The sequence below is a fragment of the Sinocyclocheilus grahami genome, unplaced genomic scaffold (genome assembly GCF_001515645.1).
Source record: "Sinocyclocheilus grahami isolate Dianchi unplaced genomic scaffold, SAMN03320097.WGS_v1.1 scaffold5.1, whole genome shotgun sequence".
NCBI lineage: Eukaryota > Metazoa > Chordata > Actinopteri > Cypriniformes > Cyprinidae > Sinocyclocheilus > Sinocyclocheilus grahami.
In genome coordinates, this window is record NW_015505184.1 from 1337755 (window position 1) to 1352015 (window position 14261).

Sequence of the window (14261 nt, forward strand, 5' to 3'; positions counted from 1 at the left end):
TATCAGAACTCAAATTTAGGGTTAAATAGGCTAATATAAATCAAACAAAATCATGTAAATCTAATATCTATCAATACGTTAAAAAAAATGCTTGTTTTATTTCATCATTATTCTGTATATTTAAGCTAAATGTTTACAGTGTTTCAATGAATCCAAATCAGTGTTATCTTGTGACTGCATTTAATTAATTTATTTTGTACAGCTATGCAACTGTGGCTAAAACAACAGCAACGTTTAAATCTTACATTCCCTTCTCTCTCAATTTGGTATCAGTGTTCAGCACGTCCAAAAGTGGATTATCAGCAGCACTGTTGCAGCACTGCAGGGCTCTGTGTACCGGAGGTTGGCAGATTTCAGGTCTCGTGGTCGTAAATGAGACCACAGCAGGTACACGCGCTCCGTTCCGAGCGTTTCTCTTCAGACGCTTTTGATTATTTTTTGTCAAACTAGTTAAAAGGATATCTTCGAACATTCCCAAAAGAGACGGAAAGTCGACCGTATTGATTTGAGGCGGTCTTCGGGCATTCATAATGAGTTTGGCAGTCGCTGATGTAAACGACTTGAGGTGAAGAGGCGACGGTAAGTGCCGCATCTAAACTAGTTCTTCCCAATGTATCAATCAAATTTATATAAATGAACAGAAAATAGGCTATTTATTATGACTTAGAGCTGTCTCGTGTAAGAAATAGACCGGTTTCTTTTATAAAAGTGGTTTGTTATCCAAACTCAGCATCAAACTAGACGTCCACTTAATCCGTCGCAAAGTCTGGTTTAAAGGGAAAGTTTACTCGAAAACTAAAGTTCTGTCATCATTTACACACCTTCATGTTGTTCATTTTCTTCTGTGGAGCGCAAAAGGAGATGTGAAGCAGAATGACAGGTTCAGTCACCATTCAGTTTCATTGTATGGGAAGAGATGCATCGAAAATGAATGGTGACTTGAGGCTGAGGTGAGTAAATGATGGCAAATGTAGAACTGTCCCTTTAATGCATTGCCACCTTCTGACAGATGAATTGTAGTTATACCTCATGGGCAAAAGCATGGGCTTGCTTTCACTGTTGGCTCAGAAGATGGTTTCGAGGTTGCTAAGAAAGATTTGTTAGTTTTACAGTGTGCCTACAAAAGACTAGGTTTGTTTTTTAAACTGGGGACACCAGTGTTATTTTATTATTATTTATGCATTATTATAGTATTTATTAATATTTTCAACAAGCTTTTATTTTTAGCCTAAAGGTTCAGTTTTCATTTTATTTTAGGTTTTAGTACTTTTAGTAGCCTACATTTATGTGCTTTCATTTTCTATACATTGCCGTGTTTAAGGCAAGCACATAGAAAATAGAAAAGTTCATGTATTTTTTAATATGTCAAAACATCCACATCAATGGATACAATTGACATTGTTGGGGTCTTAAATCTCAGGGCCCTTATTTCAGCTACAGGCTGATTTAACAGCCTTATGCAACAGGGTTTACTTTGGACTTTTGCAATACACTGTATTATGTGGATTTCATAATGAAACTGTTATAATTACAAGATTATTTTTTTCTTCAGATTTAGCTTCTAGCTTCCATTATACAGTTGAAATATACAATATCTGACAGCTGTTATTTCAAACACGTTATGAAGCCAGTGGCACAGTTGGTGCCAAGCTTTTGAAATTATTAAATGACTCTGCTCTGCTTCTATTGCTGTCCTCAGCTAACAGTCAGGACAGGGCAGATATCTTATTAGCTCTCCAGAGGTGAAGGATGGGGCGTAAACTGGATCTCACTGGTCTGACAGATGTGGAGGCTGAGCATGTGATGCAGGTGGTGCAACGGGACATGGAGCTGTGCAAAACGGAGGAGACGCGGCTCAAGTGAGTCTCATGCACACTTCTGTGTCTTTGTAGCATCACTTTTAAGACTCCTGCTTAAAATACACTACTGTTCAAAAGTTTGGGGTCAGTAAGAATTTTGCTTTTATTCAGCAAGGATACAGTAAATTAATTAAAAGTGACAGTAAAGATATTTACATTGTTATAATTTTTTTTTTTTTTAATTCTATAAATGGCGTTTCTTTTCAGATCATGAAAAACCTGCAAAAATGCTTCACGGTTTCCACAAATAAATTAAGCAATTTGAGTATTTTCAACATTGATAATAAATGTTACTTGAGCACCAAATCAGATTTTATTATCAGATAAATGCAGCTTGGATGAGCGTAAGAGACATTTTCAGAAACATTAAAAATCCTACCAACCACAAACTTTGTATGTCATTTTAAAATGATAATGATAAATATCACCATTCTCATGAAAAGTTTGTAAATAAATTATTTTAGCATTGCCTTCCTTGTGATGTCACCCAAATGGCGTTCCAGTCTTTGCTAGAGAGTATGAGGAAGTTCCCATCTTTCTTTGTCATACTTTAAAACAGAATGACAGGAAAGGCCCTCCCTTTCCTCTTTATCCGTGACTCACTTCCCTGAGTCCACCATAAATACAGCTTTGAAGAAATCTGATTCTGACCTACAGATATATAGAGGCATTATTATTCAGGACAGACACAGTCATGTTGTATCTTGGTCATATGAGTCCAATATGTCTACCTTCACATGTATTTGCAAATTAAAAGGCCCTCTCTGTTTACATATGTGACCCTGGACCACAAAACCAGTCATAAGGGTCAATTTTTCAAAATTGAGATTTATACATCATCTGAAAGCTGAATAAATAAGCTTTCCATTGATGTATGGTTTGTCAGGATGGGACAATATTTGGCCGAGATACAACTATCTGGAATCTGAGGGTGCAAAAAAATCTAAATATTGAGAAAATCACCTTTAAAATTGTCCAAAAGAAGTTCTTAGCAATGCATATTACTAATCAAAAATTAAGTTTTGATATATTTACAGTAAGGAATTTACAAAATATCTTTATGGAACATGATCTTTACTTAATATCCTAATAAAAAAAAAAATATATATATATATATATATATATATAATGTATTTATATATATATGTACATGTATATGTATATGTGTGTGGCTGTACATACACATATGTAGTTGTTTTTTGGTGTTTGGCTTAGTGTTATGTTAGAATCATTATTATACTAATACCTTTTGTTCTTTTAATATTTTTGAATTGTTTTTAGCTTTATTCTTTTGTTTTCATTTAAATGTTTTAGTTTTGAAATGTTGTTGTATGCATTTGTCATTTTTATTTAATTTATTTTATTTTCTTAAATGTGTGTATATATATAGTATTTATAGAGTTTTAGCTTTTAGTTTTAATTACTTTTTCTTATTTGTAAGTTGCTTTGGATAAAAGCGTCTGCTAAATGACTAAAAGTAAAAGTAAAGTAAAGTAAAGTAATAATTTTTGGCATAAAAGAAAAATCAATAATTTTGACCCATACAATGTTTTTTTGGCTATTGCTAAAAATATACCCAAGTGACTTAAGACGGCCTTAAAAGGTTTTGTGGTCCAGGGTCACATATAAACAAATATCTCTTTGGTGTTCTTATTTGCTGCACTTCCCAGCAAGTATTTGTAAGAAACGGGCAGAATACTCACATAACTGTCTTACCTGACTTGACTTTTAAGTAATTTTATGTAATACTATTGGTTCTCAAAGGACAGAACATTATGCATATATTTAGTCTGTAATCTCTGTTTGACCTTCTCTCTTCCCCCCTTACCCTCATTGTTTTGTCTTTCTTTTAAAAAATTAAAACATTGGCACAAAAGAGCACATTACTCATCACGGTACTTTGGGGTGAGAAAAACACTTTGGTTAATGACTTTGTTTGGCACCACAATTTTATCTGACCGACAGAGAAGCACTCTGGCCGCTCTAATCTCTCACACTCTTGAAAATGCTTGTTTGCTGGAACAGGTAGTAGGAATAATGGCACAAAAATTAATTTGGAAAAAAACAAACAATGCCTCAGTGTAGTTGTTTCATGATTTAAAGCATTTTAGGCTTTTTGGCATCTAGTTTGTAACTCAGAAATGCAGAAACACACAGACATTGTATTTTATGTAGTCACAAAAAGAGACTTTTCCCTTCAAAATCTTATCACAGGTGCTTAAAGGAGACATGCTTTAGATGTGTGTTAATGGCCGGTGTGAAGATCTGTCTTGGATGTTCACTTGTACTGTAATTCAATCATTTAAGATGGATGTTAATATCAGGTAGAGAGAGCCGTTGTGATATAATATTACAGTTTGCATTAGTTTTCCTCAGCTCCAGGAAACAGGTTTTTATTTGTCCAGTTAAGAGCATTGGGATTGGCTAGCCTATATACTATGTTATTTTTGTACTATACAACCCTATATTGATTGCCAGGTATTTTTGTTTCATACTTTTGTAGTTCAAATGAGTTAAAAATAAATTTCTATTTGAATATTAGTGCTATTTCTTAAGCCCCACAATTCTCTTTCACGTCCCTACAAAACCTTAAACCATCTAATTTTATGCGACAGCATTTTTTTCTTCTCCCAAGTGTGTTCTGCCTGCATGCTTCTAGCTTTTCAATATCCTCTCTGACTCCTGGGGAGCATCTCTGAATTTCAAACAGGACTGAGTGAGTTATCAGAGAATGGAAGAGCAAAAAACAAGATTATTAGAAAAGACCCTCTGAGTAGAGGCAGGAAAATACAGGGATTTAAAAAGTAAAAAATTTTTCCTCAGGAGATCTGTCTTGTAGGAAAGTATTTGTTTTGGCAATTTTTTTTTAATAAAAAAAATTGTAAACTAGTTAAATGCGTTATCAAGGCATCATGTATCTGTTCTTAAAATATTTAACATAACCCTTGTAGATGTACTGAAAGGTGTATATGATGCACTGTATACTGTCTCGGTCACACTTCTCGGGAGGCAAGGAGCGAGGAACGAGAAAACACGGAGATAACTTCAATTCACAGTCTTTAATGATCACACAGGGAATGTAGGAGACACTGGAACACAAGGAATGACGTTTGAGGACCGACAAACACTAACTGAAAGGACTGGGGCTTTTAAACGCTGGGTGATTGGGAAAACACAGGTGCAAGGAATAACTAATTAAAAGGGAACACGGCACACCTGGGGAGGGAAAACACAACACAAAGAGTCCAGGGGCGTGACATTACTCCCCCTTCCCGGAAGGTGCGTCCTCGCACCATAGAAACAACATGGGGAGGGGAGTGGGTGGGAACTAGGGAGGAGGCTCAGGAGGAGGACGGACGCCCGGGAGGGGGCCGGCAGACAGAGTCCAAGGAGGAGACAGGAGGGACCCGGAGCAGGAAGAGTACAGCAGGACCCAGGCCACAGCCATAACAGCGGCCCACGGTGGAGCTGATGGAGGGAGGAGCCATGGAGGAGGAATGGCCACCGACTCCAGGGGGCCGACCAACGGCGGCGGAGTAGGTGGTGGAGGAGCCCGAGGCGGAGACGGAGAGCCAACGAGCCAGGGGGATGCCGAGGATCCGGGGGGCCAGATTGGAGCCAAGGGCTCTGGCGACCAAGGCGGAGGCGGAGATCCGCGGCAGAGCCGGAGCGACTGAGGACCAAGATGTAGCTGGCGGGAGGAAGGAGCCCAATGGAGCCAGTGGGACAGAGCGACGAGGCGGAGCCAGAGGAGTGGATTCCAGAGGCGATGGCGGGTTGACGCCCGACCAAGGCAGAGCCGGAGGGACGAGGCAGGTGGGAGGGCGGGCATTTTTGAGGAGCAGCCACAGGAGGGTGCTTTCTAGGAGTGGGCACTGGAGGGCGCTCTGAGCTTGATTCGGGGGCTGGATCCCTCCCCTCTTCGTTTTGGCACTTATGTCCTGCCATAGTCAGCTCTCCCTCAGCCGTGATGCAGGGGGCGGAGCTTCTCTCCATGCTCACACCGTCCATGGCTTGCTTCCTCGTGGTGGGCACTGTCGCCGGCTCTCGCACCTGGTCTGACGTGTTGGGCTCAACTTCCGAGACGATCCTCTGCTCAGTCACTTGGCTTTGCTCTGGCTCGCGGATCGCGGCGGGAAATGTCTCTCCGTCATCGGTGGGTTCAGGCTGATGCTCCGTACCGCGGGGAGATGGTGGACTGGGCTCTGGGTCCGGAGTGGATCTGGCGAGATACTCCACGGGGCAGATGGTGAGTGGCGACCCGTTTCTCGCAAGAGTCCACTCCACGAAGGCGGCGAATTCCTCCCGAGGACCATCTTCGGACGACAATCGCGTCGTCTGGATATCTGGTGATGTTCACGACCAACAGGAACAGTTTGGTATGGTCCTCGAGAGCTTTGTCTCCCTGCTCCAGCAGGAGGAGGAGGAATTCGGGGCGAGTGAAGGGATCCATGGGGACACAATGGAAAGAAAAACACAGAAAAAAATGTAAAACAAACGGAGGGGAAAACACGGAAGCTACTGTTTTGGTCGGTCCTTTTGTCACTCTTCAATTCACAGTCTTTAATGACCACACGGGGAACATAGGAGACACTGGAACACAAGGAATGACGTTTGAGGACCAACAAACACTAACTGAAAGGACTGGGGCTTTTAAACACCGGGTGATTGGGAAAACACAGGTGCAAGGAATGACTAATTAAAGGGAACACGGCACACCTGGGGAGGGAAAACACAACACAAAGAGTCCAGGGGCGTGACAGTCTCTTCTTCACAATTCATTTTAAAAATTTTATATCCATTTTATGTACTTTCCAAATGCCAGCTAGGACGTACTTAAGTACCCCCTGGGGTATGCAAAGCCCTGGTTGGGTAACACTGATCTAAATCAGACTTTGGAAAAAATCTAAAGAGACACCCTAGAGTCTGCCATCTATCCATGCATTCATCCATGATTTTCCATTTCATTAAATCAAAGATTTCAAACAGATGGCAGATTCTGTCATTTTTGTGAGGCCTCTGTTAATCCATTACTTGAAGAGAAAGTGGTGTGGAACTGCACACAGAACATAGTGAATCTGGGCAGACATTTTGGCTTGTAGCACACTATCCAGTGGGACATTTTGGCCTTATACAAACAATTATGATAGGATTGCTTCTTTAATTACATGCTGATTCATTTACACTGCAATACATACTAAAGCTATATGAATATTTGTGTGGCTTATGTTTTAAGCTGTTTTCATCGGCATCCAAATCTGATTCCTAATAAGAGTTTATTGAAATTAGAGAACTAGTTTTGTCTCTGTTCTGTCTATGCTGAATCTCCATAGAAAGACTAGCAACTATGCATTTAACAGATCAACAAACCCTGATTAGACATGTTTTCTTGCATTGCTTTAAAGTGAATCATTCCCAGCGTACCACATCTTGTTTGCTATGTGTTATTGTGTTGGAATAACACTGCTGATCTATGTTATCAAGATGTTCCAGGAATAGATCATGTAATTGCTACATTTCTGGAGTCTTTGCGCTATATAAAACAACAGTAGATTTAGTTTGAGATTGATCTCTCTTGTGTGTGAACCTCTCAATCCTCATGCAACATTTTTTATGAGATTGAATTTAGACTTAATTACAAATACATTTAAATTTGGTAACACTTTATTTTAAGGTGTCCTTGTTACACACGTTACATGTACGTACTATTATAATAACAATAAATTATGCATAATTACATGCAAGCTAAGCTAAACCCTAATCCTAACCCTAACCATATAGTAAGTACATGCATTTAATTAATATTACTCAATACTTAAAGGTATAATTACACTGTAACAAGGACACCTTAAAATATAGTCTAACCTTAAATTTAAGTCAAATTACGAAAACTATAACAATAACTAAAACTATAAAAAAATATTTTAACATTGTATGTAAAAAAAACTGATAATTGTTTTTATGTTATGGTGAAAAATTGATAAATGGCCAGTATTTGTTTAAATACATTAAAAACTTAAATCATTTTAAATGATATACATACATTTAAGGCATCACAACAATATAATGTAAAGAATGAAACAATAATATTACTGTTAAAATTGGCTTAAAATTACATTGAAATTATTAGTTAAAAAAAAATAACTGTACCTTTGCCATCATCTAATGCTCACTTCATCTAAGTGTAAAAATTGGAGGGAAAAAATCCACCATCTAATATAATATATAATATTGATATACAACAAATATTGACCTATAAAACAGTGTCATTTATATCAAACATTAGAAACTCGAGTGTATTAGAAACTTTACAAAGGATACTGTAAAATGTATTATAGATACATACTGCATAACAGGCATGGGAAAAGAAGAGGATATGCTAAATTGTGTACTGAAGTTGCAGATTGTATCTAATTATAAATAACCTGTCATTCATGATATATACTGGTGTGTCAGATGACTTAGTAAAAAATATTGGCATTGGTTGACCCCCCTGTTCATCGCACCTGCGCCCAGTCTGGCTATCTGGCATGAGTCACTTAGTAGACCTTCGCTTGGATCTGCACCTACTGGCACAGGACGCCTCTGCTGTTCTCTGCCAACGGCCTGCTTTGTAAACAACAGACCATGTTTCTGAGAACTCGGTGGAAATTGCCTGCTGAGTATCCAATTATAAGTTCATTGGAGAGACCCCTGATGGGGTATCATCACCGTGGGTGACTGTAGGGACATTAAATTGATCCTGCTCAGGTCTGTAAGAATTTTTCAGCTATTATCTTCTTTTGTACTTTTTGGCTGTTACTTTAAATGCATCTTGCCACTGATTCAGTCCAGACAAACTGGTGGAAGGCAGTAATTTCTGGTTTGTATCTCTGTGGTCTGACTGTTACATTTAGAGATGAATTTACAAACTACATGCATCTTGGATTTAGTGCAGTGTTTTTCACTGATTTCAAGCATGCACAAAATGTCCCCAAAGGGAGGTTTTGGCACAAATTTGTCAGCAAACTATTTCGGTGCACACATAGATGCAAAAATGCAGTGTTATAAATTTGTGTTTGCCAAGTCCACAGTTACAAAATCAACGTCACTGGGCGTATTATCCACCCTTGCATGTGTTTTATGTCATTACAGCCTTTGTTTTCTTTCTTTTCCATTTTTTTCTTTCCTGTCTGTCTGTTTTTAATCTGCTGAGATTATCCTCAGTTCCCCTCTCTCAGTATTCACTGGAGCCGATCCATTCAAGCTGTGGCTCTAATCATTTGTGCACACATAGATGCAAAAATGCAGTGTTATAAATTTGTGTTTGCCAAGTCCACAGTTACAAAATCAACGTCACTGTAATGTATTATCCACCCTTGCATGTGTTTTATGTCATTACAGCCTTTGTTTTCTTTCTTTTCCATTTTTTTCTTTCCTGTCTGTCTGTTTTTAATCTGCTGAGATTATCCTCAGTTCCCCTCTCTCAGTATTCACTGGAGCCGATCCATTCAAGCTGTGGCTCTAATCATTCGTAATGATTTCCTGTTGGCATTGTTTGGAGAGACAAAGTAAATGCCACACCTCAAGCAGAGATTTTCAATACAATGCTTCCTTTCTAGTTTTCATCCCTCTCTCCGCTCTTTTTTGTCAGCTCCTCTCTCTATGAGTCACAGGTTTGCTTTTATAACAGTATGTATCATGACACATTATTTAAAATGATTTAAATTTCAATATTACATTTAAAAATGTAATTTAAACCATTCACTTTTGTTTGCTTATGTCCTCTTTGTCCACTTATGTCTTCACTCTACACTCTTAAAAATAAAGGTGCTTCAAAAGGTTCTTCAAGTGATGCCATAGAAGAACCATTTTTGGTTCCACAAAGAACCATTCAGTCAAAGGTTCTTTAAAGAACCATCTCTTTCTTACCTTTTTATAATCTGAAGAACCTTCTTTCGCCACAAAGAACCTTTTGTGAAACAGAAAGCTTCTTCAGATGTTAAAGGTTCTTTATGGAACCATTTAGACAAAAAGGTTCTTCTATGGCATCGTGAAGCACCTTTATTTTTTAAGAGTGTACTGTGACTATTAATATTCATTTACACCTGTAAATCATAGGAAACCACAGCCATGATTATATTAAGACCAGCAGCACAATTGGAAATGTAAATTTTGCTCTGCAAAAGAAAATATTTCCAACCAAAGTCGAAGCAAAATTAACTTTTTGCGCATGAATGAATCAGTGTTTTTGAATGAATCGATTCAGATGAGTCAGTGATTAATTGATTCACTCATAAACACAGTGGTTGCATTCAAAATCACATAAATCGCATAAGGTAAAAACCTTACGTGAACAGAGTAGTATGTCCGAATTCACAGTATTTGATTTGTGAGTAGGGATGACCTGCTATTTCTGATGAGATTGTGAAGTATGCATTTAATAGACACTTTACTATCCCACAAGGCCACGGGGAGAGGATGTGTGAATAGCAGTGAAGCAACACTGCAACTGATGCTAGTAGGTTACTTGAAAATGACAACATGATGAATGTAGTACATCCAGAATATATTCATACTATATAGAACATACTTTTTTAATGTTCACTAAGTAATTACTTACTTAGTAAATCAGCATTTTGAATGGAACAATTCAGTTGACTGATCGATTCAGAGTCACTCACAAAGACATGTAGTCACTTGTTGCCACCTACATATCAATGTAGGCTCCAGGAAGATTTACTGGAAAAACACACCACTAACACATTTTTCCTGATTAAGATATTTCTTATTTACTTTGATTTAATCAATTGCCTTCTTACTGTACCCTATTAACCCTACAATTCTGACTTTTCATTCATATCCTAAGGGCACATCAGTGTAATTAAGCAGCATAAATCTAATGTCACAAACAAAATATGTATGTGCTGGTTGCGACACTCTATTAAATAGTGTTAGGTTGCTTGTCTCTCTGCTAAATGTCAGAGCAATTTTGCTCAGAATTGCTCTCTCCTCTCTGGAGGCTGCAGTACGGCTGGAAATACAGACAGATTTAAGACGTTGAAGGGCAAATGCAGCACATCTGTCAACACGCAGATGTCATGTGAACATGATCCACTTATAGGGCACTACAGCCTGCCTTACATAGAGATTAATTATGTATGTTTTTAATGCATCATCCTAATACTCAGACAAATATGCATCCGCTTAAGTATCATTTTAGTCAAATACTTTATATCACAGTTGTTTTTCAACTCTCTCTCTCTTTCTCTCACTCTCTCTCTCTCGCTCCAGTGAGATGAAGAAGGCACTGGTTGAGGAGGGCAGTCGGTCTGTTTTGCTGTTGCGGCAGCACAGGTTTAATGAGCGCTGCTGCATCCGCTGCTGCTCTCCGTTCACCTTTCTGCTCAGCCCTAAACGTTCCTGCCTGGACTGTTGCTACAACGTCTGCAAGGGCTGCTGCACCTACAGTAAGAAGGACAAAGGCTGGTTGTGCTCCGCCTGCCAGAAGACCAGGTCAGTTCTGCCGCGCTATCCAGAGCTGTTGTGAGCGTGAGCTCCGTCAGGGGGCTTTCGTAGGAAACACCTGCAGGTTAAAGGCTCATGATGCTTCTGGTTGTTATCAGGATTTAAAAACTAGGGATTCATGATATATTGGCACTGTATTGGTTATTGGTTGATGTTAGATATTTTTTTAATTGACGGTATCAGTCAGTATTGGATATTTAATTGTGCATGCTCGTTTCTCATACAGTATTTTTTATGTTTAGGTTACCTTTGCAATGTCTAATTCTCACATGAAGTGAATCTTTAAAAACACTAATAATTTAATAACACAGTTAAATATAATCTTTAGCAAATCTAAAAATGAAAATCCATTTTTCATAATGTACATTATAATGTTGCAATGCCTAAATTCACATCTGTCATTAAATTTATTTTTAGCAATTTATTGTTTATTTAGACAAAATAATATAGAATATCATCGGAATTAATATAATTATTATTTCCCTTTCATGGGAACTTCGAACTGCATCCTCTAGGGGTCGGACCTGCTGAAAGACCGGGATAGCGGCCTTCATGAAGTCCAGGTCTGAGCCTGAACAACCCAGGGGTCCTAGCCCGTCTCGGTTTGAGGATCAGAGACTGGCTTAGAAGGCTAGTGTTGCGGCTCGCGCTCCTCCCCTGCCCACGGGTAGGGCTAGAAAGAATCGCGGGTCAAAGGAAGGTAAGTAAAAGACCTAAAGGATGTGATCCAGACAGGGCATCAGCGTGATCCATGTCTAAATATATGTATACATAAATATATATATGTGTGTATCTAATGAGCTGGTGGTTGTGTGTATAACCCTTCTGCTAGTTTCTTTGCAGTGTTTCCCAGGACCTGTGTGTTTCTGTCCCTTTCTGGGGTAGGTCCTCGGTGGGCACCCCCTCTGCTGGGTTCAGAAACCGGGTGCTCGACTTGCAGTGTTTATTTCACTCGTCGAGATATGTCCAGACGGTAAGAAAAGCCGGGTTTCGGCTTCATACTTCCTGGATCATGCGGCCATAACAAAGGCTTCTGCGGGAGCCTTCGTGATCATCAGGCCCCCGGCGCGTCACTGCAAAAATTTCCTGGACGTCCGGGCTACCCTGACTGGTCTACCGTATCTGGGTCGCCCTGAGGGGCTTCCCGATCACCAGGATATCCCCTCTTGCTGAGGCATCGAGCGGGAGGTATAGGTGGCATTAAGAGAACCTTCCTGAGTAAATGCTGTCTCTGGGAGTGCTCCCCTCACCTTTGAGGGTTGTATTTGAGCTTGCCTCTCCCGTTTGACCCAGTACTTCCGGGTATCTGCAAACAGATGCTTGGAAAACTCTAAATCCAAATACTATGGTAAGTGCACACGTTAAGCTTTGCACACTTTTCTACAAATCCACATAAGTGGTAAGTGTGCACTTTAGAACCATGGTTACATAAGTAACCTGAGAATTTTTTTTTAACATTTATTTACAATTTAAAAAAACTGTTAATTTCAGGTCTAGTTCTGTAAATTGACTCTGTACTGTGAAAAGTTGCTTGTATTTATGTTCATACGAGTTGTGTCTCACGTATATTTCAAAGCACCTTAGTAGTCATTTGAGCGTTAGTGAGCGTCTGTATGTCTGTGGGTTTGTTTACACTCATGGTATAATGAAAGAGTGCAATAACTGTTTATAACAGAGTATTCTTGTTGAGGTTTCAAATAACACTTAACACTTAAGACAGTCATCAGAATTATTATGTAATATACAAGTATAGAGCATGACATGACTTGCGTTCAAATGCCTTTGTAAATGTCACAGAGTGCTGTAGGTCAGAATCCTACTGAACCAAGACAGAAAATATTTTTGCACTTCTTACATACACACTAATGGATAAATACTGGCCTGCAAACATAAAACTTTCAATTTAGGTTTAACCAATTTGATTTTGCTAACTAGTGAAGGCAGAGTTACAATTTGGGTGACTTTCTGTCTTATTATGGTTTTCTACAGATGTGATGTGAATCTGTAGTGCTAATGAAACCCAAGAGCTTTACGCTTCACACACTGTGCATGGAAGGTTAATATGTCCTACAGAAGTCCTGCATTTCTGTGCAAAACATCACTGTATTTATTTATTTATTTATAGCAGGATTATTCCTTCTTTCCTATTACACACTCACACTTGAACAGAGATTACGTCCATCAGTGGAATTGAATTTTGATACTATACACATCCACTCATCCACTCTCTGTCCTCATGTAATAAAACGGATGCTCATTCCAGTTTTCATTGCAAAGATCTGTGTATTAGATCATTACTGAATGGAAGCAGGCAATTTAAATTTATGCTATGGTTATAGACAGAACAGGTATATGTAGTATCTAAGCTATCTGTATACAGTATACTGTATGTGGCTTCTTGTCTAGTTAATTAAATAAATGCATAAAAAAGTAATTCCCATTTAAAGTCCAGCTTAAAGTAAAATTCCTTCCAAATATAATTTGCCCTCAGGGAGTGTCTGTATATTATGGTAAAAGGACACAGAATGCTATTTTAAGCATGAAAGCAACACTGTAGTATTTACCAACATCGCATATTTCTTTAGCAGATTATTAAAACTTGGTTGTTGATATAATGTTGCTAACATAATTATTGATTGATAATTACTCAATGTTAAAATTCCTGGCAATTTTGGCCTACTCCCTAGAGCATAAGAATAAAGATTCTTCTGATTTTTAATTTTCTTTTTGACAATATTCCCTACTGTATACAAAGAAAACGTCTCGGGTTACTTATGTAACCATGGTTCCCTGAGTAGGGAACGAGACACTGCGTCCTCTAGGGGTCGCTATGGGGAACGCCTCGTCGTGAGCCGTGTCTGAAGCATACATTGAAAAAACACCAACTCGTTGGCC

The 14261-nt window shown here is 38.7% G+C and overlaps 1 protein-coding gene across 3 annotated transcripts in view; it reads left to right on the forward strand.

Moving 5' to 3' along the window:
- The first annotated feature begins 299 nt into the window (after positions 1-299).
- myripa (myosin VIIA and Rab interacting protein a) overlaps positions 300-14261 on the forward strand; it is a 33499-nt gene continuing 19537 nt past the window's right edge. For all 3 annotated transcript variants that reach the window (XM_016270585.1, XM_016270603.1, XM_016270593.1), the window contains exons 1-3: positions 300-579; positions 1700-1859; positions 11133-11354. In XM_016270585.1, the coding sequence (XP_016126071.1) occupies positions 1750-1859; positions 11133-11354 (332 nt within the window). In that variant the 5' untranslated portion in view covers positions 300-579; positions 1700-1749. The remainder of the gene's footprint in view (positions 580-1699; positions 1860-11132; positions 11355-14261) is intronic.